General features: G+C 40.8%; 1 protein-coding gene across 1 annotated transcript in view; it reads right to left on the reverse strand.

Moving 5' to 3' along the window:
- Nucleotides 1-269: 269 nt before the first annotated feature.
- The window catches only part of GAREM2 (GRB2 associated regulator of MAPK1 subtype 2), a 127,659-nt gene continuing 104,805 nt past the window's right edge, over nucleotides 270-23,123 (reverse strand). Inside the window, exons 3-6 of the mRNA XM_066594415.1 lie at nucleotides 5,972-6,102; nucleotides 2,766-3,929; nucleotides 1,714-1,886; nucleotides 270-1,540 (exon numbers count right to left, since the gene is read on the reverse strand). Of these exons, the coding sequence (XP_066450512.1) occupies nucleotides 544-1,540; nucleotides 1,714-1,886; nucleotides 2,766-3,929; nucleotides 5,972-6,102 (2,465 nt within the window). The 3' untranslated portion in view covers nucleotides 270-543. The remainder of the gene's footprint in view (nucleotides 1,541-1,713; nucleotides 1,887-2,765; nucleotides 3,930-5,971; nucleotides 6,103-23,123) is intronic.

The following is a 23,123-nucleotide window of genomic DNA, read 5'->3' on the forward strand; positions in this document are numbered from 1 at the left end:
GATGGGAGTTTTTCATTTTTAGAACATTACATAGATTTCTAACATTCTCTTGTCACTTTGTCATTATGGGGGATTGAGTGCAGAATGATGGCGACACAAGGCCACAACATAACAAAATGTAAAAAAAGTGAAATGGGCTGAAGTCTTTCTAGACCTACTGTGTATTTCTCGAAAGTGGTTGGTCAGGTTCATACATGTGCAACCAGCCTGAAAATGTAGAAACGTAGATACATAATCATAAGACAACATAAGAAGAGGAAACCACGCAGTCAACCCAAAACTTTGTGCCAATTTTAATACTTAATCCCCACCTTCCACATTAAACTTTCCAGCGGATTATGTGACCTTCCTGTTCTATTTTTGTGCAAATTGTGCTATGTGATCTGTCGAGAGGATCTACCCAGAATTAGAAACAAATGGAGTCCACAAAATAAGGAGCAATCAAGCAGTTCACTGATAAAAAATAACCCTTAAGTCAATGGCTCGGGCTCATCATATTGGATCTTACAGTCTCAAGAAGTTGAGGTTTGGTGGCCTCTATCCTTAGATCTTTGGCCGCCAACCTTTGATGAATTGCATAATCTTTTTCACTTGTAGCTTGGTCAGCTTGAAGTCATCTAAAAGGATCTCCTCCGTAAGCTGTACGAAGATGCTACCATCTATACGTTCCCTTACAAAGAAAGTCACAACGTCTTCTGAAAGGCCAATAAACCTGAGGCACCTTGAGACCTCCTCTACAGACAGAGCTGATAAATCGGGAGGAGGGTGCCATGTAGCAGGGTCTCCTGCAAGCCCCCTGGGCACCCCTGGTGTGTGAGAAGACGATGCGTCCATAGTATTCCTAGATGACATTGGGGGCACCTCAATGACTCCTTGAGTAAGGTACACTCTAGTTATGCCTCCTTCTGCCCCTCTCACAATGGTGGGTGATAATGGGGTTGTGCTCCTGATTACAATATTTTCAGTCTCAAACCCTTTGGCTGGCCTGGGCGGAGGAGCCGGACATGTTCCTGCTCCTCCACTACTTTTAAAAGTGGTCTCTGGCATGAAACGTAACTCAGATCCAATGGAGGAAGAGTCCGGAGAGGTGCTTTGACTATTACTAACATCGAAGGGGTCAAGGATATCAGAGACGGACGAAGATGATGATTTCGGATGCTCCAGTGGGTCTAACCATTCCCCAGAAGATGAGGGACTGGAAGCAAAGGCAGGGTTGGCAAATGGATTCAAGGCTCCAAATGGGGCAAAGCGTTTTTGGGTATGAGGAGGCTTCAACCTGGGGCAACTGTAATAAGTCTTAATGGTGGTGTCTGTGCTCAGAAGGGGAGTTGAACGACCGCTGGCCACACTTGGCCCTGTGTCTGCATAGGCCCAAGAATCTGACCAAGACGTCTGTGTGGGCTGAGCTGTGGAGGCCATGCTGTTTGACATCTGATGATTCGATGCATCTCCAGATTTGCAGTCACCCCATGTACAAGGATAGCAATACAGCGAATAGGAGTCTGGGGAGGGAGAGCAGCTCCCACTGCGGTTCCCTGATCTGGAAGAAAGACAACAAGATGTCAGTGAAGATTTTCGAGTCATTGAAGACCAATCTAACTGTGTCATATGTTAGGACGATGTCCAGTGAGGAGCTCAGTCCTAGAACATCCAGATCTGGATTCTATCAGTGAATGGAAACATTTTTATTCACATCTATGTATGATTGCTTACATGTCATGGAGCCCCGATGAGTAGTAGGACAGACCTGGGCTCGGGGAGTGGGTCTGCAGGAGCTGGGATTTCGGGAGGCGAGGTGGAACTGGTGGGCTAGAGGATGAAGAGAAAAATCTGCCACCACGAGGTGGAACAGGAGGAGCATTGAGGAGACGACATTCCTCCCTCACCTGCAAAAACACAAGAGGAGATATTACCAACTTCCAGAGTTGGGTGACCATCAGTCATGTAGTCGCTGACATATGTGTATAGATAACTTGTAACAGTGCCCAGAACCATCTGATGCCATAGATTCTGCTCTGCACCACTGCTGGAAGGGGGTCATTACTAACTGCTCCATTGATATTTACCATTGCTTTTGTTCATCCTCAATCTCTTGTGCTGAAATACCCAGCACCTTCATGGTCCCTTTTGTGGTTGAGTTCCTCAACTGGAGGTGTCCAGCTGTGTCATATCTCATCTCCTTATTGGAACTATATACTGTACCTGTTACCAATCTGAACCTCAAATTGTGAAATGTTTTGAGCTGCACCCCAACTCCACTGTGCTAGGGAATCCCCTCTTGGTAATGCAAAGAAGCCCCCCCCCCCCCCCCCCCCTTCCTTCATGGTCCAAGGCCCTAATCCTCAATCCAATATCTACTCATTATCTTACTGCCTGCAAATATTGATGCACCACCAACGCTAGACAACAACAAAGCATTATTTCAACGCACTTTGGGAATACTTTGCCTTACTTCCTCAATTATTGTTTTCTTTGCAAGAAGGGGAAGGACCCCAATGTTTCCCTACTCTCCAAGCCAGAAGGTCTTGAAAGGGATCAATATTTACTACCTTGTCAAACATTGGGGAACCTACTGTGCTCCTATATCCAAGCTTCTATAAGAACTCTGGACTAGATGGCCCTCTGGAAAGAGATGTTAGGGAGCAGCTCTAGATGTGATGGGAGTAAAATCGTGTTGTAATGTAAGATCAGTACATCAGGACTTTACAAAGTCATTCTCATAACTCTACTATATAATGTCATAGATCAGAGAAATCTGAACTTACCGCGTCTGATTTGGGTGGCACTGGTGGCGGTGTGTCAGTCTTTGCTGCTTCAACGGTTAAGGCTGGAGGAGGAGGAGAACATGACTTTCCCCCTAAGGGAGAAGGACACGTGGCAAAGCAGATAAGGTCTTTTTGAGTCTTGTTGCCACATTCTAAGCTGACAGGCTTGCTGTTGGGCTCGGAATAGTTATCAACATTCTGATTTGTCCAAAGCTCCTCGTACGGGATTTCTAGTTGTTCCTGAGTCCTAAAATCATGTTCCACCCAATCTGGGGTCATGTACTCTCTGTCTAAGTCTGAGTTATCCAAAGAAGACCCCAAGACTTGGTTCGGAACCTCCCGGCAATCCTGGGGGCTTGTGTCCCCCGGGATAGTCCCACTGTAAACACACAAGGAAAGCCGCTGAAGACCTTGACTGAGCTCTTCTTGAGTGTAGTTAATGGAGCCAGCTGAGAAGCCTTGTAAGCAGACACGGATTTTCCGTGGACTGGCACACTCCTCTGCAAAGTCTGTCTTGGTTTCCCGGACGGCCTTGGAATAGTCATCCGGGTTGAACCTTTGCTCTTGGCAGTAATGGGCACAGTCTCTCACCAATTTGTCAAAATGAGGGTCTCCACAGAGAAGACCCTCAGGAAGGGAGAATCTAGGCATGTCCGTCAGCAGCAGGAAGTGGAAGGGGTTCACCTCCTCCTTACGTAGTAAGCAACACAGAACCACAGTCTTTGAGATGATACTGACCAGCTTGTACCGATGGCCTTCACGAATAATGTGGAGGTCATATGGGTTGCGTGGAGGACGAGTGGGGACCACAACGTTGACAGGTAGCCGCACTTTTTCAATGATGCTACGGATCGTATGTTCTCCTTCCTGCATCTGTAGCTCCAGTGGGCTGCGGGTACTAAAGCTGCCCTTGCACTGGAAGGGGAGGCTTAAACTCTCGTTGGTGCGGTGGTTCATGCAAATTAGGCAGGGCATTTTACCCTTCACCTGCTTGCCTAGGGTGGTCGTTTTGCCCAGCTTCCTCAGGATGGTGTTAAAGCGAGACTTCTCCTTTACTGTCTTGGCGCAGAGGATTTCTGCCTGCCCCATAAGGGTTAGTTCATCCCCTGTATGAAGGGTGAAGTTGTAAACCTCGCTGTCCTCCGTGAATTCCCCCGAGACCACCTAGAATGAAGAACCACCACAAAGTGTCAAGTCAACTTTACCGTTACCGACATTTCACCAGATTTAACCTGGCTTTTTATGGACCCAAAGATGCAACGATTTTTAGGGCAATTTTCATCTCCACTTATCAATTTTTAATTGGCACATTTTTGGGTACATATAATGTATTGTATAACTTTTAAATTTTTTTGGATGGTAGGGAGAAAAAAATACATCAATTCTGCCATTGTTTTCCTTGCAGAATTGCTTGTGCAGCATAAATGACATCATCATGTTTTGTTCGGCGGGTTGAATTATCGCTACATGCAAAATCCCATAACCTTTTTTATTTTCCATGTATTGAGCTCTGTGAGGACTTGTCTTTTTGTATGACAAATTATGGTTTTTATTGGTGCAATTTTGGGGTACATATGGCTTTTTTGATAACTTTTATTGTGTTTTTTTGGCAGGCGAAATGACCAAAAAAAGCAACTTATGCTAGAATTTTTCTCGGAGGGGTTTAACAAATTTCCAGATTGGAAGGGGAAGGGGATGGAGCCATTATTCTGACAGGAACAAACAATGTAGCATTAGACTCTGCCCTCCCCCCAGCCCACGGCCCCTCCCACTTTCCCCTCCCATCTAGAGATGCATTCAGCCTATCTTAGTTACATTCTAGCACAGACATCAGCCATGTTTTTTCTATTTCTATAGAACCCATTGAAGAGCGGACATTCGCTGTAGATATGGGTCCTTTACCTTGATTGTTGAAGAGCACTACAATAGTAATGTAGCACGATTGTTCACGCAGTGGGGGCGCTCATTCACATACTACTGGAGCAGCAGCAATATACAAGGGTGTGCAAATATTTATAGTGCCAAAAGAATATTCAGAATGTGAGAAATCTTGCTACTTTCATCTTTAAGATTATCGGACTGTTCACTAAACGGAGGCATCCTGGACTCTATGTAGGTAATTAGTCAACAACTTACAGAGAGGTTGGGGTTTCCAGAGTTTAGGAGGTTGGGCTTCCACTGATTGGGAAATTGGTTTTCTAGTGACTGTGAAGTTGGCCTTCCAGTGATGAAGCTGGGTTCCTAATGACTTGGAAGTTGGATTCCCAGTTCCTGAGAGGTTGGGGGTTCCACTGACTTGTAGGTTGGGTTTCTGGTGACTGAGGGCTGGGTTCATAGTGAGTGGGGGGTTGGGGTTTTTATTGATTAAAAGGTAGGGATTCCCATGACGGGGATGGTTGGGTTCCTGATGATTTGGAGGTTGGGTTTTCCAGTGACTTGGAGGCTGGGGTTTTCAGTGATTTGGAGGTTGGGTTTTCCAGCGACTGGGAGATTGGGCTTCCACTGACTTGGAGGTTGGGTTTCTGGTGACTGCGGGCTGGATTCATAGAGAGTGGGAGGTTGGGGTTTCCATTGTTTGAGAGGTAGGGATTCCAGTGACTAGGATGGTTCAGTGTCTGGTGACTTGGAGGCTGGGTTTCCGATGATTTAGAGGTTGAGTTTTCCATTGGGGGATTGGGTTCCAAGTCACTGAGAGCTTGGGTTCTCAATGACCTGGAGGTTGGGTTCTCAGTAGTGACCTGAAGGTTGGGCTTTCAACTAATAAGGAGGTTTAGGATTTCCAGTGCCTCGGAGGCTGGGTTCCTGGTGATTGGCTGTTTTGAGGTTTTTAGGGACTGGGTGGTTGGGATTCCCGGTGACAGGGAGGTGGAGGTTCTTGGTGACTTGGGTGTTTCAGTGACCAGGAGATTGGGGTTTTCACATTGAGAGCCCCTTCCCCATGATGACTGGTTTACTTTACTCCCCACCCCCCACCCCCGTAGAAGATAGGAGCTTCACCTCCTTATCAGTAGTGGAGTACTCAGCAATGTCTCTGCCCCTTCCATTATTAGAGCAGCCCGTTCCCCCTTATATTGCTGCACCCCACAGAGGTTTATATAGGGAAACTGCCCTCCCCTTCAACCGACACCATGACCAACATGGCTTCCTCTGTGCCTGCCTATGCCTGCACTCCATCCTCTCCCCCAAAAACACATTCCGGACCTCACCTTAACACTGAATGTGATCGCTTCCATAACGAAGACGCGGTCAGGAAAGACGCTCGCCACCTCCTCAACGCTGCTGAAGTACTGCACAGGCTCCCGCACGTCCCGGTCCTGATCCAGAAGCTTAAACTTCCCTGGAGAAGAGAAGAGGACGGTGATGTCAGAGGCGACCTGAACTGTGACCGCGGTCATACAGGATGCTGCAGGCCTTATCACCGATGCCCCCCCATAGACCAGAACTGACCATTCAGTAACTAAATCATCATCACCGTAGAATTGTGAAGTTCTGCAACCTTCTAACAAACTTCATGTAACAATTCCTACTCATTTGTATGACATCTGCTTGCAGTCAGTGAATGGAAACAGCTAAGGGTTTATTACAATGTATCAATGTAAGTAAAAGGACTGCTGTATTAACTGGTTAGTGACTGCTTATATGCCTTAAAGGGGCATTAAACTTGGCAGAGTCGGGCCCCAGCGGTCACAGCCAGGATCCTGCTGTAATGGCCGGGAGTGGAGAAACACACATCAACCAAACAAAACACCAAACAAGACATTGGGGCTTAACATGCAGAGAAGCGGGGGAGAAGAAAAAGAAGAAAATAATTAAAAGGAGGAGGGAAGGAAAGAAGAAAAGGGACCCATCTAGGAGTCACATAAATGCAGCCACTCTAGAAAATGCAGAAATTTTCAAAATATCAGCCAGGTTTGCCAGACGCCATCATATGAGCTCCTCCGGACCACAAAACACGTGTAAAAGGAAAAAAAAAAACAGCAAAATAAAAAAATAAAAAAAACTGAATTCCCATTCTTCATCTGCCTGCCTTTAAAAAAAAAAAGCAATGGAAAATGATTAAAAGCTCACATACTCCAGAAAAGTATCAATGACAACTACAACTCTGCATAGACCCCAAGGAGCGCCGCGGGGAGGGGGGGGGGGGGGGGGGGCGTAGAATGCGCCAGCGCTAATTATTTTAAAAAAGGTTTTCTTTGTATTGTGTGAAATGTAGCCAAAAACATTTAAAAAATGTGTGCGTCTTCTCTCTCCGTAATCGTATTGACCCTCAGACTGAAGGTAAAAGGTCATGTGTGCCGCACAGCGAGCGCCGTAAAAAAACAATGAAGAAAACTACTAGAATTTTTTTTTTTTTGCCAATCACACTTGGCAGAAAGCAGAATAAAAAGTGATCAAAAAGTCATCTGTAACCCCTCGCCCCCCCCCCCCCCCCCAAAAAAAAATTGTTGTTCTCTAAATGCGGCAACAGAGAGTGTTAACCGTAGCACAGCGGCCGGATGGTATTGCAGGTGTTGAATGTTCAATGGGAGCTGCACCTGCAGTACCAACCCCGGCCACTGCACCACGGTCAGCGCTATCTGGTGATCCGAGCGGTGGGTCCCACCAGTCATCCATAGTGATCTGTCAGTCATCAATCGAAAAAGGGAAAAAGTCCCAGACTACTAAAAGTCCACAGATGATTGTCCAGATTGTTACATTGTAACAATCCCTCATCTGTGGAGCAGCTGAAGGGTTTTTGGCTGTTTCACTGACAGCAAGCAGTGATGATGAAAATGGTGAGAAATGGAAAGACAAAGTCTATTAGAAAGTCGCAGAACTTTTCATTCTTTGAGGATTAAACTTTGGAAGAGCCCTTTCTCTATGTGACCACCTGAGGGCGCACCAGTCCTGGCACTGGAGGTGTCGCTGTCCTTCAGCACCAGTCACTGCTGACCACAGAAGTCTGAATGTTGGGGTGAAGGATGTGTTTGTCTGGGAGGCTGTAGATGGGGGCAGCACATCCATCCTTATAGAGGCAGAGGCTGCAAATCACCGGCCGTCTCCGCTATTCATCTGGGGACAAGGGGCCCCATTGTCGGTATTATTCCCCATCCTTGGAGCTGGGAAGGTTCCCCCGCTGTCGCTACGAGGCACTTGGAGCAGGTATTGAGCAAATCCCCCTATTATACAACCCCACAAAGCCACAATTCATTCCTGCCCCTGGGAGCTGCCTTTAGAGACCCCAAACTGCTACAGCCAGTGGGGACATGCTGTGTTCTCTTACAAATCCATGGTGTTCACCACATCGGTGCTCATCCTGGGTCGTGAATGAAATGCAAGAGAACCAGTAAAGACTGACACCAAAGTGTAAAGGTCTCGTGCTCGCTGTATTCACTGTTACAGTATAGTTTCTACATTGTAGCACCTCTTGGCTTATAGATAGGTGACTATTCCACTCCTGATGTCATATCTGACCCTAAAGCAATGGCTGAGTGCTGAGAACAATAGCAGGAAAGCTATCAGAAGCTGGAACTGCAGCTAGGAACTTGTCACCAGGAGGGTGATTTCCAGGTCACTAGGACCCAGCGCCCTCCAAGCACTGCCCTGCAACAGGCTCTTAGCAAATGCTAAGAGTGGCCATTGCTGTACCTCTATGGGTTATCACCCAGCTTTCTGCAGGTCCTGAACGGCAACTCAACTCAAGCTTTTTCCTACTGCTTTGTCTGTGTGCCAGTCTTTACTGCAGCTCTGGCATTCTACTCATGAAGCTGGTACTGGCTGCAATGTATGTGAGAAGATACATGATATACGTTGACTTCATATCTACGGTCCAGTTAGTCACCTCTTTGGGGTTCACAGCTGTAACTTTGGCGCGGTCGTCGGGCGTATGCGAATTCTAGCCTTCTTTACTACGTTGACATTGAGACCTCATATAACAATTATATATCCACTAATGGGACCCAAATGCGTCTCCTGTCGCCTCCAGGGAAGATAATTCTTCAGGGCGAGACGTTTACGGCTCCGGGTGTCGCAGGGCGAGGGGTGACGGCCGCTTCGCCGCATTCATTGGGGATAATTAGTCTCCGCTGACTTCTCCTTGAACTCGGGACCTTGCATAAACCGTGGAAAATCAGCGCTGGGGAGAGGGGGCACAAACTAAATGTATCAGGCTTAGTTGAGTGAGAGAAGCCGTTTAGTATCGGGCCCTTACCTACCCCGGGGCCCCTGGCAGTCTACGGTAAGTTCTCCATGATGCTGTGGCTATAGAAAGTTGTCAGACTTCATATTAATACTTAACCCCTCACAGGAGTCAGAGGCACACAGACATGTGACTACTAAGCTCCGCCTTCATTAACAATTATTCAAAATGAAGCATCATGGGAAAAAAGGAATCTATAGCCTCTCCCTCAATGTAACCTGATGTGACATCTGGGGATCTCTATTAAGTAAGGTTTAGGAAAGAAGGTAATGCAGGAGATGCCTTCTGTAAAACAGACGGCCGGGCAGGAGGTGAGCACATGGGGCGGTGCTTTACTTTAGGCATGTATCCCAACTGTAGCAGACTTTGGGGGCCGTCCCAGGGGGCCGGCGGTGTTCCTCAGGGGCGGACAGGAATGGAGGAAGACAAAAAGAACAGTCGCCTTTTTTGTTCTCCGAGCCGCTTGCTCACCTCTGGGAAGGGCTAGCAAAGAATCACTGTGGATTGGCCACAGCGATCACATGATCACACTACCAGGAAGAGAGTGGAAGACCAGAGAGCCACAGACTGGAGAAACAGGAGAGCGAAAGAGGCAAATACTGGAAGTGTACTTATGTTACTGCATAAAAAAGGACATTATTACTGAGGGGGACATGTGGGGACATTATTACTGAGGGGGACATGTGGGGACATTATTACTGAGGGGGACATGTGGGGACATTATTACTGAGGGGGACATGTGGGGACATTATTACTGAGGGGGACATGTGGGGACATTATTACTGAGGAGGACATGTGGGGACTTTATTACTGAGGAGGACATGTGGGGACTTTATTACTGAGGAGGACATGTGGGGACTTTATTACTGAGGAGGACATGTGGGGACTTTATTACTGAGGGGGACATTATTACTGAGGGGGGACATGTGGGGACATTATTACTGAGGGGGGACATGTGGGGACATTATTACTGAGGGGGGACATGTGGGGACATTATTACTGAGGGGGGACATGTGGGGACATTATTACTGAGGGGGGACATGTGGGGACATTATTACTGAGGAGGACATGTGGGGACATTATTACTGAGGGGGACATGTGGGGACATTATTACTGAGGGGGACATGTGGGGACATTATTACTGAGGAGGACATGTGGGGACATTATTACTGAGGGGGACATGTGGGGACATTATTACTGAAGGGGGACATTATTACTGAGGGGGGACATGTGGGGACATTGTTACTGAGGGGGACATTGTTACTGAGGGGGTATGAGGGGCATTATTACTGAGGGGGACATGTGGGGACATTACTGAGGGGGACATGTGGGGACATTACTGAGGGGGACATTATTACTGAGGGGGGACATTATTACTGAGGGGGGACATGTGGGGACATTATTACTGAGGGGGACATTATTACTGAGGGGGACATGTGGGGACATTATTACTGAGGGGGACATTATTACTGAGGGGGACATGTGGGGACATTATTACTGAGGGGGACATTGTTACTGAGGGGGACATGTGGGGACATTGTTATTGATGGGGGTATGAGGGACATTATTACTAAGTAAGGACAAGCAGGTGTGTTATGTTCATGTAGGCAGGTGATCAGCGGGCCCACACGAATGTCACTGGAGATAGGGGCTGCCAACAGAACCCAGACACTCACCTTGCATACCAGGACACATAACAGATGCAAATGCTATGAAAGTACGAGGTATTGGTTCGTGGATTTGCCAAGTCACTACAAGGCTCCTCGTGGTCTTGCGGGTCCCTACACTAGCAAGACAACCGACCCCCAAGCTGCAGGGAGAATGTCTGAACCCTACCTGTGAGCAAGGCAATCGCCTCAATAAAAGCGGCCCCGCGCTGGAACCTCGGACCTGACTATCCCTGAAGGAGTAATACGCAGAACCAGGCGGCAGCAGACAGATGCAGGACAGAGAGGAGACAAACTGACATGAAAGTGACAGAAAATAAAAGTAAGAACAGACGAAGATATGCAGGAAGCCTCATAGGGAACAGAAGGTTAGTTAACAGACCCACGACAGAGAGGCAGACAGGATAAGGATCAGGTATAACAACCATGCAGGAAAACCAACCAGGCAGAGGGCAGATGCTTATCTGCAACCAGAGTGGTGGTGATTGGCTAGCAGGAAAACACCACAGCCAGCCAGCTCAATCATGCCACACCTGTGGGGCTGTGCTGCTAGACACCTATGTGTTACAACAGATCCCAGCAGCACATGAGACAATTCAAGCAGAATGGTCGCACCGAAAAACCGCGAGAATTCCGCTGGAAAAGTGCAGCTTCAAACCCTGCGGCCTTTAGCCGTGCGCTCCGGCGCGCTTTTGCTGTTGGCATTCCACTGCGGCTTTCTCTCCCCATAGAGAAGAGAGAGGCTGCTGCAGAATGAAAAGAGAATTGACATGCTGCGTCTTTGTTTTCTGCACCGCATGTCCTTTTTTGCGCGGCTTGGCCGCAACGGACTGACTGCAGCTGGTGGATGAATTTTTTTAAAAACCTCGTCCACTTTGCTGGCTAATCCCGGGATTAGGAGCTGCAGGCGGAACGGCCGTGCGGACATTCTGCACAGAAATTCTGCAGCAATTCCGCCCCGTGTGAACCCAGCCTTACAGTACCTCTTCCTTAAAGAGGCGCCTCTGGGGATACAGGTGCCTAACAAGATGTAACTATTACTAATAACGGACATTATGGGCGTGGCATAGCATAAAAAGGGAGTGGCCTGACATAATAAGTTTGCTGTGGCCCTTCGGACCCTCTGTTGACGGTTCAGGAAGTGCGTTTGCTTTAAGGATGGCGGACGCTTTCGCTGTTCCGGCAGTACTACGTATAATATAGCGTTCTCGCTGGGTACAACGGACCCCTATTTGCGGATCAGCAGAAACGGGGGGTAATAATGCTAAGTGGCCATTCATCCGTCCCGCGAGGACACTTAGACCCGTGGAGTCGATACGATGATTGCCAGAAAGAATGAATGAACCAGCAGCAGACGCGGCTGCGCTTCCAATCCGTTTCCGATCAGCCGCGGACGGTCCCAGGGTGACCCTGGAGGCCGTCGTTAATGGAGTCTCCGGGCCTCAGTTCTATTATGGATCGGGAAGGCGAATCATCAGACGCATTAATCGTCTCCCTGCCTGACCTTCCCGCCCTCCTCTGCCGCAGCCATGGAAGTACATAATGTTAACTCCATATGTTCCATGGCGGAGGATAACCCCCATCAGGCATCTACAACTATTGGGCCGCAGGTACACAGATGGTATTTTCACGGAGTCTATGATCACGGCGAATGTTATGGCATGTGTTTTTTTTTTTCTGTGATTTCCTCCATTATTTTTTAAGGGGGCCGCAAAAAAAAAAATCCCTTCGCACCCGCATGCATGCGATTTTTTTATTTTTCCTATTGAAATAACATGGAATTTTCACGCTCTTGAAAACCGCATTTATCGCGACGCGTTTTTCTCGTGTTACACAAACATAAAATCACATATTTACCAGTGCGATATGAGTTCCTTCGACCAATATCGTGCTTATGCACGAGAATACACCCTAACGTCTCATTCACGCCAGCGTATGCAGTCTTGGTCTATGAAATGCGCCACGTATTCACGGACCTGACCCTCAGTGCTTACTGCGTATTTGGTGCTTCTTACGCTTTTTTTTGCACACATATTGACTGCATTTCTCAAGCGTGCAAAAAAAACCGTGAGAAGATCCAAGTGATATCTGCTGACCTCTTGTGTGAGCAGTGAACACGTATGTATCATGTGCATTCACTGCGCATTTCGAACGCTCCCATTGACTTCCGTATTACGCACCTACATAGGACATGCTGCTATTTATTGTCACAAGCGTAAAATACGTGAGTACAGAACAGGTTTGAACATCCAGTGAATGGGGTATATACTGTCCGTATTACATGCGCAAACAATATGTGTGTAATGCCGACCGGAAATACCCCCATGTGAATGAGCCCTTGGGGTTAGTATACTTTACTTAAAGGGGTCGTCCTCTCACTGTTTACTGAGTGTAAAGGAGGTTGGAGGTCCTCAGAGGGAGGTCTCCACTTGTATCAGAGCTACTAAAACAAAGCACAGCGAAACAGTCCAAACTGCAATCAGACTTTGGAACAAGGATGGGACGGGCAGAGTACAGACCTAATCCAGGTAAAGTCCAAGGATCAACAGACACAGGAATCAGAAGCTTGAGACCTGTGCTAGGTGACTGACAAAAACTCAAACCAATACTCAGGCGAGGAGGAGGATCCCCAGCTCAGCTAAATAGGAGGGCAATAGCCTATTACCCTAGGAGCACTAGGCAGGAATAACTTCTACAGTGCGATGGAATGTCCACAGCTAGGAGTTCATTCATACAGGAGGAGCAGAGTGATGCCCTCATATGCCCGGGACCACAAGACATGGGTAGTCGGCCTAACAGCAGTTATTTTCTTGAACGTGAAAGAACTACTAGAGGAGTTATATTCTTATACATGAAAGCAGTATTATAGTAGTTATATTCTTGTACATAGGGGGCAGTATTATAGTAGTTATATTCTTGTACATAGGGGGCAGTATTATAGTAGTTATATTCTTGTACATAGGGGGCAGTATTATAGTAGTTATATTCTTATACATAGGGGGCAGTATTATTGTAGTTATATTCTTGTACATAGGGGTAGTATTATAGTAGTTATATTCTTGTACATAGGGAGCAGTATTATAGTAGTTATATTCTTGTACATAGGAGCAGTATTATAGTAGTTATATTCTTGTACATAGGAGGCAGTATTATAGTAGTTATATTCTTGTACATAGGGGGCAGTATTATAGTAGTTATATTCTTGTACATAGGAGCAGTATTATAGTAGTTATATTCTTGTACATAGGAGGCAGTATTATAGTAGTTATATTCTTGTACATAGGGAGCAGTATTATAGTAGTTATATTCTTGTACATAGGGGCAGTATTATAGCAGTTATATTTTTGTACATACAGGACAGTATTACAGTACTTATAGTCTTGTACATAGGGGCAGTATTAAAGTAGTTATATTCTTGTACATAGGGGGCAGTGTTATAGTAGTTATATTCTTGTACATAGGGGGCAGTATTATAGTAGTTATATTCTTGTACTTAGGGAGCAGTATTATAGTAGTTATATTCTTGTACATAGGGGCAGTATTATAGTAGTTATATTCTTATACATAGGGGGCAGTATTATAGTAGTTATATTCTTGTACATAGGGGGCAGTATTATAGTAGTTATATTCTTGTACATAGGGGGCAGTATTATAGTAGTTATATTCTTGTACATAGGGGGCAGTATTATAGTAGTTATATTCTTGTACATAGGGGCAGTATTATAGTAGTTATATTCTTATACATAGGGGGCAGTATTATAGTAGTTATATTCTTATACATAGGGGGCAGTATTATAGTAGTTATATTCTTGTACATAGGAGGCAGTATTATAGTAGTTATATTCTTGTACATATGGGGCAGTATTATAGTAGTTATATTCTTGTACATACGGGGTAGTATTATAGTAGTTATATTCTTGTACATACGGGGCAGTATTATAGTAGTTATATTCTTGTACCTAGGGGGCAGTATTATAGTAGTTATATTCTTGTACATAGGAGGCAGTATAAGAGTAGTTATATTCTTGTATATAGGAGGCAGTATTATAGCAGTTATATTCTTGTACATAGGGGGCAGTATTATAGTAGTTATATTCTTGTACATAGGAGGCAGTATTATAGCAGTTATATTCTTGTACATAGGGGGCAGTATTATAGTAGTTATATTCTTGTACATAGTGGGCAGTATAATAGTAGTTATATTCTTGTATATAGGAGGCAGTATTATAGCAGTTATATACTTGTACATAGGGGGCAGTATTATAGTAGTTATATTCTTGTACATAGGAGGCAGTATTATAGTAGTTATATTCTTGTACATAGGGGGAGTATTATAGTAGTTATATTCTTGTACATAGGGGGCAGTATAATAGTAGTTATATTCTTGTATATAGGAGGCAGTATTATAGTAGTTATATTCTTGTACATAGGAGGCAGTATTATAGTAATTATATTCTTGTACATAGGGGGCAGTATTATAGTAGTTTTATTCTTGTACATAGGGGGTAGTATTATAGTAGTTATATTCTTGTACATAGGGGGCAGTATTATAGTAGTTATATTCTTGTACATAGGGGGCAGTATAATAGTAGTTATATTCTTGTACATAGGAGCAGTATTATAGTAGTTATATTCTTGTACATAGGGGGCAGTATTATAGTAGTTATATTCTTGTACATAGGAGGAGTATTATAGTAGTTATATTCTTGTACATAGGAGGCAGTATTATAGTAGTTATATTCTTGTACATAGGAGCAGTATTATAGTAGTTATATTCTTGTACATAGGGGGCAGTATTATAGTAGTTATATTCTTGTACATAGGGGCAGTATTATAGTAGTAATATTCTTGTACATAGGAGGCAGTATTATAGTAGTAATATTCTTGTACATAGGAGGCAGTATTATAGCAGTTATATTCTTGTACATAGGGGGCAGTATTATAGTAGTTATATTCTTGTACATAGGAGGAGTATTATAGTAGTTATATTCTTGTACATAGGAGGCAGTATTATAGTAGTAATATTCTTGTACATAGGAGGCAGTATTATAGGAGTTATATTCTTGTACATAGGGGGCAGTATTATAGTAGTTATATTCTTGTACATAGGGGGCAGTATTATAGTAGTTATATTCTTGTACATACGGGGCAGTATTATAGTAGTTATATTCTTGTATATAAGGGGCAGTATTATAGTAGTTATATTCGTGTACATACGGGGCAGTATTATAGTAGTTATATTCTTGTACATAGGGGGCAGTATTATAGTAGTTATATTCTTGTACATAGGGGGCAGTATTATAGTAGTTATATTCTTTTACATAGGAGGCAGTATTATAGTAGTTATATTCTTTTACATAGGAGGCAGTATTATAGTAGTTATATTCTTTTACATAGGAGGCAGTATTATAGTAGTTTTATTCTTGTACTTAGAGAGCAGTATTATAGTAGTTATATTCTTGTACATAGGGAGCAGTATTATAGCAGTTATATTCTTGTACATAGGGGGCAGTATTATAGTAGTTATATTCTTGTACATAGGAGGCAGTAATATAGTAGTTATATTCTTGTACATAGGAGCAGTATTATAGTAGTTATATTCTTGTACATAGGGGTCAGTATTATAGTAGTTATATTCTTGTACATAGGAGCAGTATTATAGTAGTTATATTCTTGTGCATAGAGGGCAGTATTATAGTAGTTATATTCTTGTACATAGGGGTAGTATTATAGTAGTTATATTCTTGTACATAGGCGCAGTATTATAGTAGTTATATTCTTCTACATAGGGGACAGTATTATAGTAGTTATATTCTTGTACATAGGGGGCAGTATTATAGTAGTTATATTCTTGTACATAGGGGGCAGTATTATAGTAGTTATATTCTTGTACATAGAAGCTGTATTATAGTAGTTATATTCTTGTACATAGGGAGCAGTATTATAGTAGTTATATTCTTGTACATAGGGGGCAGTATTATAGTAGTTATATTCTTGTACATAGGGAGCAGTATTATAGTAGTTTTATTCTTGTACATAGGGGCAGTATTATAGTAGCTATATTCTTGTACTTAGAGAGCAGTATTATAGTAGTTTTATTTTTGTACATAGGGGCAGTACTAAAGTAGTTATATTCTTGTACATAGGGAGCAGTATTATAGTAGTTATATTCTTGTACATAGGGAGCAGTATTATAGTAGTTATATTCTTGTACATAGGAGGCAGTATTATAGTAGTTATATTCTTGTACATAGGAGGCAGTATTATAGTAGTTATATTCTTGTACATAGGAGGCAGTATTATAGTAGTTATATTCTTGTACATAGGAGGCAGTATTATAGTAGTTATATTCTTGTACATAGGGGCAGTATTATAGTAGTTATATTCTTGTACATAGGGGGCAGTATTATAGTAGTTATATTCTTGTACATAGGGGACAGTATAATAGTAGTTATATTCTTGTACATAGGGGACAGTATTATAGTAGTTATATTCTTGCACATAGGGGGCAGTATTATAGTAGTTATATCCTTGTACATAGGGGGCAGTATTATAGTAGTTATATTCTTGTACATAGGGGCAGTATTATAGTAGTTATATTCTTTTACATAGGGGGCAGTATTATAGTAGTTATATTCTTTTACATACGGGGCAGTATTATAGTAGTTATATTCTTGTACATAGGGGGCAGTATTATAGTAGTTATATTCTTGTACATAGGGGGCAGTATTATAGTAGTTATACTGCTGTACATAGGGGGCAGTATTATAGTAGTTAAATACTTGTACATAGGGAGCAGTATTATAGTAGTTATATTCTTGTACATAGGAGGCAATTTTATAGTAGTTTTGTTAGTGTACATAGAGGGCAGTATTATAGTCGTTATATTCTTGTACATTGGGGGCAGTATTATAGTAGTTATATTCTTGTACATAGGGAGCAGTATTATAGTAGTTATATTGTTGTACATAGGCGGCAGTATTATAGTAGTTTTATTTTTGTACATAGAGGCAGTATTATAGTAATTATATTCTTGTACATAGGGGGCAGTATTATAGTAGTTATATTCTTGTACATAGGGGGCAGTATTATAGTAGTTATATTTTTGTACATAGAGGACAGTATTATAGTAGTTATATTCTTGTACATAGGGGCAGTATTAAAGTAGTTATATTCTTGTACATAGGGGGCAGTATTATAGTAGTTATATTCTTGTACATAGGGGGCAGTATTATAGTAGTTATATTCTTGTACATAGGAGCTGTATTATAATAGTTATATTCTTGTACATAGGGGGCAGTATTATAGTAGTTATATTCTTGTACATAGGGAGCAGTATTATAGTAGTTATATTCTTGTACATAGGGGCAGTATTATAGTAGTTATATTCTTGTACATAGGGGGCAGTATTATAGTAGTTTTATTCTTGTACATAGGGGGCAGTATTATAGTAGTTATATTCTTGTACTTAGAGAGCAGTATTATAGTAGTTTTATTTTTGTACATAGGGGCAGTACTATAGTAGTTATATTCTTGTACATAGGGGACAGTATAATAGTAGTTATATTCTTGTACATAGGGGGCAGTATTATAGTATTTATATTCGTGTACATAGGGGGCAGTATTATAGTAGTTATATTCTTGTACATAGGAGCTGTATTATAGTAGTTATATTCTTGTACATAGGGGGCAGTATTATAGTAGTTATATTCTTGTACATAGGGAGCAGTATTATAGTAGTTATATTCTTGTACATAGGGGGCAGTATTATAGTAGTTATATTCTTGTACATAGGGGGCAGTATTATAGTAGTTTTATTCTTGTACATAGGGGGCAGTATTATAGTAGTTATATTCTTGTACTTAGAGAGCAGTATTATAGTAGTTTTATTTTTGTACATAGGGGCAGTACTATAGTAGTTATATTCTTGTACATAGGGGACAGTATAATAGTAGTTATATTCTTGTACATAGGGGGCAGTATTATAGTATTTATATTCGTGTACATAGGGGGCAGTATTATAGTAGTTATATTCTTGTACATAGGGGACAGTATTATAGTAGTTATATTCTTGTACATAGGGGGCAGTATTATAGTAGTTATATTCTTGTACATAGGAGCAGTATTATAGTAGTTTTATTCTTGTACATAGGGAGCAGTATTATAGTAGTTCTATTCTTGTACATAGGGGGCAGTATTATAGTAGTTATATTCTTGTACATAGGGGGCAGTATTATAGTAGTTATATTCTTGTACATAGGAGCTGTATTATAGTAGTTATATTCTTGTACATAGGGGGCAGTATTATAGTAGTTATATTCTTGTACATAGGGAGCAGTATTATAGTAGTTATATTCTTGTACATAGGGGGCAGTATTATAGTAGTTATATTCTTGTACATAGGGGGCAGTATTATAGTAGTTATATTTTTGTACATAGAGGACAGTATTATAGTAGTTATATTCTTGTACATAGGGGCAGTATTAAAGTAGTTATATTCTTGTACATAGGGGGCAGTATTATAGTAGTTATATTCTTGTACATAGGGGGCAGTATTATAGTAGTTATATTCTTGTACATAGGAGCTGTATTATAGTAGTTATATTCTTGTACATAGGAGGCAGTATTATAGTAGTTATATTCTTGTACATAGGGAGCAGTATTATAGTAGTTATATTCTTGTACATAGGGGGCAGTATTATAGTAGTTATATTCTTGTACATAGGGGGCAGTATTATAGTAGTTTTATTCTTGTACATAGGGGGCAGTATTATAGTAGTTATTTTCTTGTACTTAGAGAGCAGTATTATAGTAGTTTTATTTTTGTACATAGGGGCAGTACTATAGTAGTTATATTCTTGTACATAGGGGACAGTATAATAGTAGTTATATTCTTGTACATAGTGGGCAGTATTATAGTATTTATATTCGTGTACATAGGGGGCAGTATTATAGTAGTTATATTCTTGTACATAGGAGCTGTATTATAGTAGTTATATTCTTGTACATAGGGGGCAGTATTATAGTAGTTATATTCTTGTACATAGGGAGCAGTATTATAGTAGTTATATTCTTGTACATAGGGGGCAGTATTATAGTAGTTATATTCTTGTACATAGGGGGCAGTATTATAGTAGTTTTATTCTTGTACATAGGGGGCAGTATTATAGTAGTTATATTCTTGTACTTAGAGAGCAGTATTATAGTAGTTTTATTTTTGTACATAGGGGGCAGTATTATAGTAGTTATATTCTTGTACATAGGGGACAGTATAATAGTAGTTATATTCTTGTACATAGGGGGCAGTATTATAGTATTTATATTCGTGTACATAGGGGGCAGTATTATAGTAGTTATATTCTTGTACATAGGGGACAGTATTATAGTAGTTATATTCTTGTACATAGGGGGCAGTATTATAGTAGTTATATTCTTGTACATAGGAGCAGTATTATAGTAGTTTTATTCTTGTACATAGGGAGCAGTATTATAGTAGTTCTATTCTTGTACATAGGAGCAGTACTATAGTAGTTATATTCTTGTACATAGGGGGCAGTATTATAGTAGTTATATTCTTGTATATAGGAGGCAGTATTATAGTAGTTATATTCTTGTACATAGGAGGCAGTATTATAGTAGTTATATTCTTGTATATAGGAGGCAGTATTATAGTAGTTATATTCTTGTACATAGGAGGCAGTATTATAGTAATTATATTCTTGTACATAGGAGGCAGTATTATAGTAGTTATATTCTTGTACATAGGGAGCAGTATTATAGTAGTTATATTCTTGTACATAGGGAGCAGTATTATAGTAGTTATATTCTTGTACATAGGGGTAGTATTATAGTAGTTATATTCTTGTACATAGGAGGCAGTATTATAGTAGTTATATTCTTGTACATAGGGGGCAGTATTATAGTAGTTATATTCTTGTACATAGGGGGCAGTATTATAGTAGTTTTATTCTTGTACATAGGGGGCAGTATTATAGTAGTTATATTCTTGTACATAGGAGGCAGTATTATAGTAGTTATATTCTTGTACATAGGGGGCAGTATTATAGTAGTTATATTCTTGTACATAGGGGGTAGTATTATAGTAGTTATATTCTTGTACATAGGGGGCAGTATTATAGTAGTTCTATTCTTGTACATAGGAGCAGTACTATAGTAGTTATATTCTTGTACATAGGGGGCAGTATTATAGCAGTTATATTCTTGTACATAGGGGGCAGTATTATAGTAGTTATATTCTTGTATATAGGAGGCAGTATTATAGTAGTTCTATTCTTGTACATAGGAGCAGTATTATAGTAGTTATATTCTTGTACTTAGGGGGCAGTATTATAGTAGTTATATTCTTGTACATAGGGGGCAGTATTATAGTAGTTATATTCTTGTATATAGGAGGCAGTATTATAGTAATTATAGTAATTATATTCTTGTACATAGGAGGCAGTATTATAGTAGTTATATTCTTGTACATAGGAGGCAGTATTATAGTAGTTATATTCTTGTACATAGGAGGCAGTATTATAGTAGTTATATTCTTGTACATAGGGGGCAGTATTATAGTAGTTATATTCTTGTACATAGGAGGCAGTATTATAGTAATTATATTCTTGTACATAGGGGGCAGTATTATAGTAGTTTTATTCTTGTACATAGGGGGCAGTATTATAGTAGTTATATTCTTGTACATAGGAGGCAGTATTATAGTAGTTATATTCTTGTACATAGGGGGCAGTATTATAGTAGTTATATTCTTGTACATAGGGGGCAGTATTATAGTAGTTATATTCTTGTACATAGGGGGCAGTATTATAGTAGTTATATTCTTGTACATAGGGGGCAGTATTATAGTAGTTATATTCTTGTACATAGGAGCAGTATTATAGTAGTTATATTCTTGTACATAGGGGGCAGTATTATAGTAGTTATATTCTTGTACATAGGGAGCAGTATTATAGTAGTTATATTCTTGTACATAGGGGGCAGTATTATAGTAGTTATATTCTTGTACATAGGGGGCAGTATTATAGTAGTTTTATTCTTGTACATAGGGGGCAGTATTATAGTAGTTATATTCTTGTACTTAGAGAGCAGTATTATAGTAGTTTTATTTTTGTACATAGGGGGCAGTATTATAGTAGTTATATTCTTGTACATAGGGGACAGTATAATAGTAGTTATATTCTTGTACATAGGGGGCAGTATTATAGTATTTATATTCGTGTACATAGGGGGCAGTATTATAGTAGTTATATTCTTGTACATAGGGGACAGTATTATAGTAGTTATATTCTTGTACATAGGGGGCAGTATTATAGTAGTTATATTCTTGTACATAGGAGCAGTATTATAGTAGTTTTATTCTTGTACATAGGGAGCAGTATTATAGTAGTTCTATTCTTGTACATAGGAGCAGTATTATAGTAGTTCTATTCTTGTACATAGGAGCAGTACTATAGTAGTTATATTCTTGTACATAGGGGGCAGTATTATAGTAGTTATATTCTTGTATATAGGAGGCAGTATTATAGTAGTTATATTCTTGTACATAGGAGGCAGTATTATAGTAGTTATATTCTTGTATATAGGAGGCAGTATTATAGTAGTTATATTCTTGTACATAGGAGGCAGTATTATAGTAATTATATTCTTGTACATAGGAGGCAGTATTATAGTAGTTATATTCTTGTACATAGGGAGCAGTATTATAGTAGTTATATTCTTGTACATAGGGAGCAGTATTATAGTAGTTATATTCTTGTACATAGGGGTAGTATTATAGTAGTTATATTCTTGTACATAAGAGGCAGTATTATAGTAGTTATATTCTTGTACATAGGGGGCAGTATTATAGTAGTTATATTCTTGTACATAGGGGGCAGTATTATAGTAGTTTTATTCTTGTACATAGGGGGCAGTATTATAGTAGTTATATTCTTGTACATAGGAGGCAGTATTATAGTAGTTATATTCTTGTACATAGGGGGCAGTATTATAGTAGTTATATTCTTGTACATAGGGGGTAGTATTATAGTAGTTATATTCTTGTACATAGGGGGCAGTATTATAGTAGTTCTATTCTTGTACATAGGAGCAGTACTATAGTAGTTATATTCTTGTACATAGGGGGCAGTATTATAGCAGTTATATTCTTGTACATAGGGGGCAGTATTATAGTAGTTATATTCTTGTATATAGGAGGCAGTATTATAGTAGTTCTATTCTTGTACATAGGAGCAGTATTATAGTAGTTATATTCTTGTACTTAGGGGGCAGTATTATAGTAGTTATATTCTTGTACATAGGGGGCAGTATTATAGTAGTTATATTCTTGTATATAGGAGGCAGTATTATAGTAATTATAGTAATTATATTCTTGTACATAGGAGGCAGTATTATAGTAGTTATATTCTTGTACATAGGAGGCAGTATTATAGTAGTTATATTCTTGTACATAGGAGGCAGTATTATAGTAGTTATATTCTTGTACATAGGGGG

The sequence above is a fragment of the Eleutherodactylus coqui genome, chromosome 1 (assembly GCF_035609145.1).
Source record: "Eleutherodactylus coqui strain aEleCoq1 chromosome 1, aEleCoq1.hap1, whole genome shotgun sequence".
In the NCBI taxonomy this organism is placed as follows: Eukaryota; Metazoa; Chordata; class Amphibia; order Anura; family Eleutherodactylidae; genus Eleutherodactylus; species Eleutherodactylus coqui.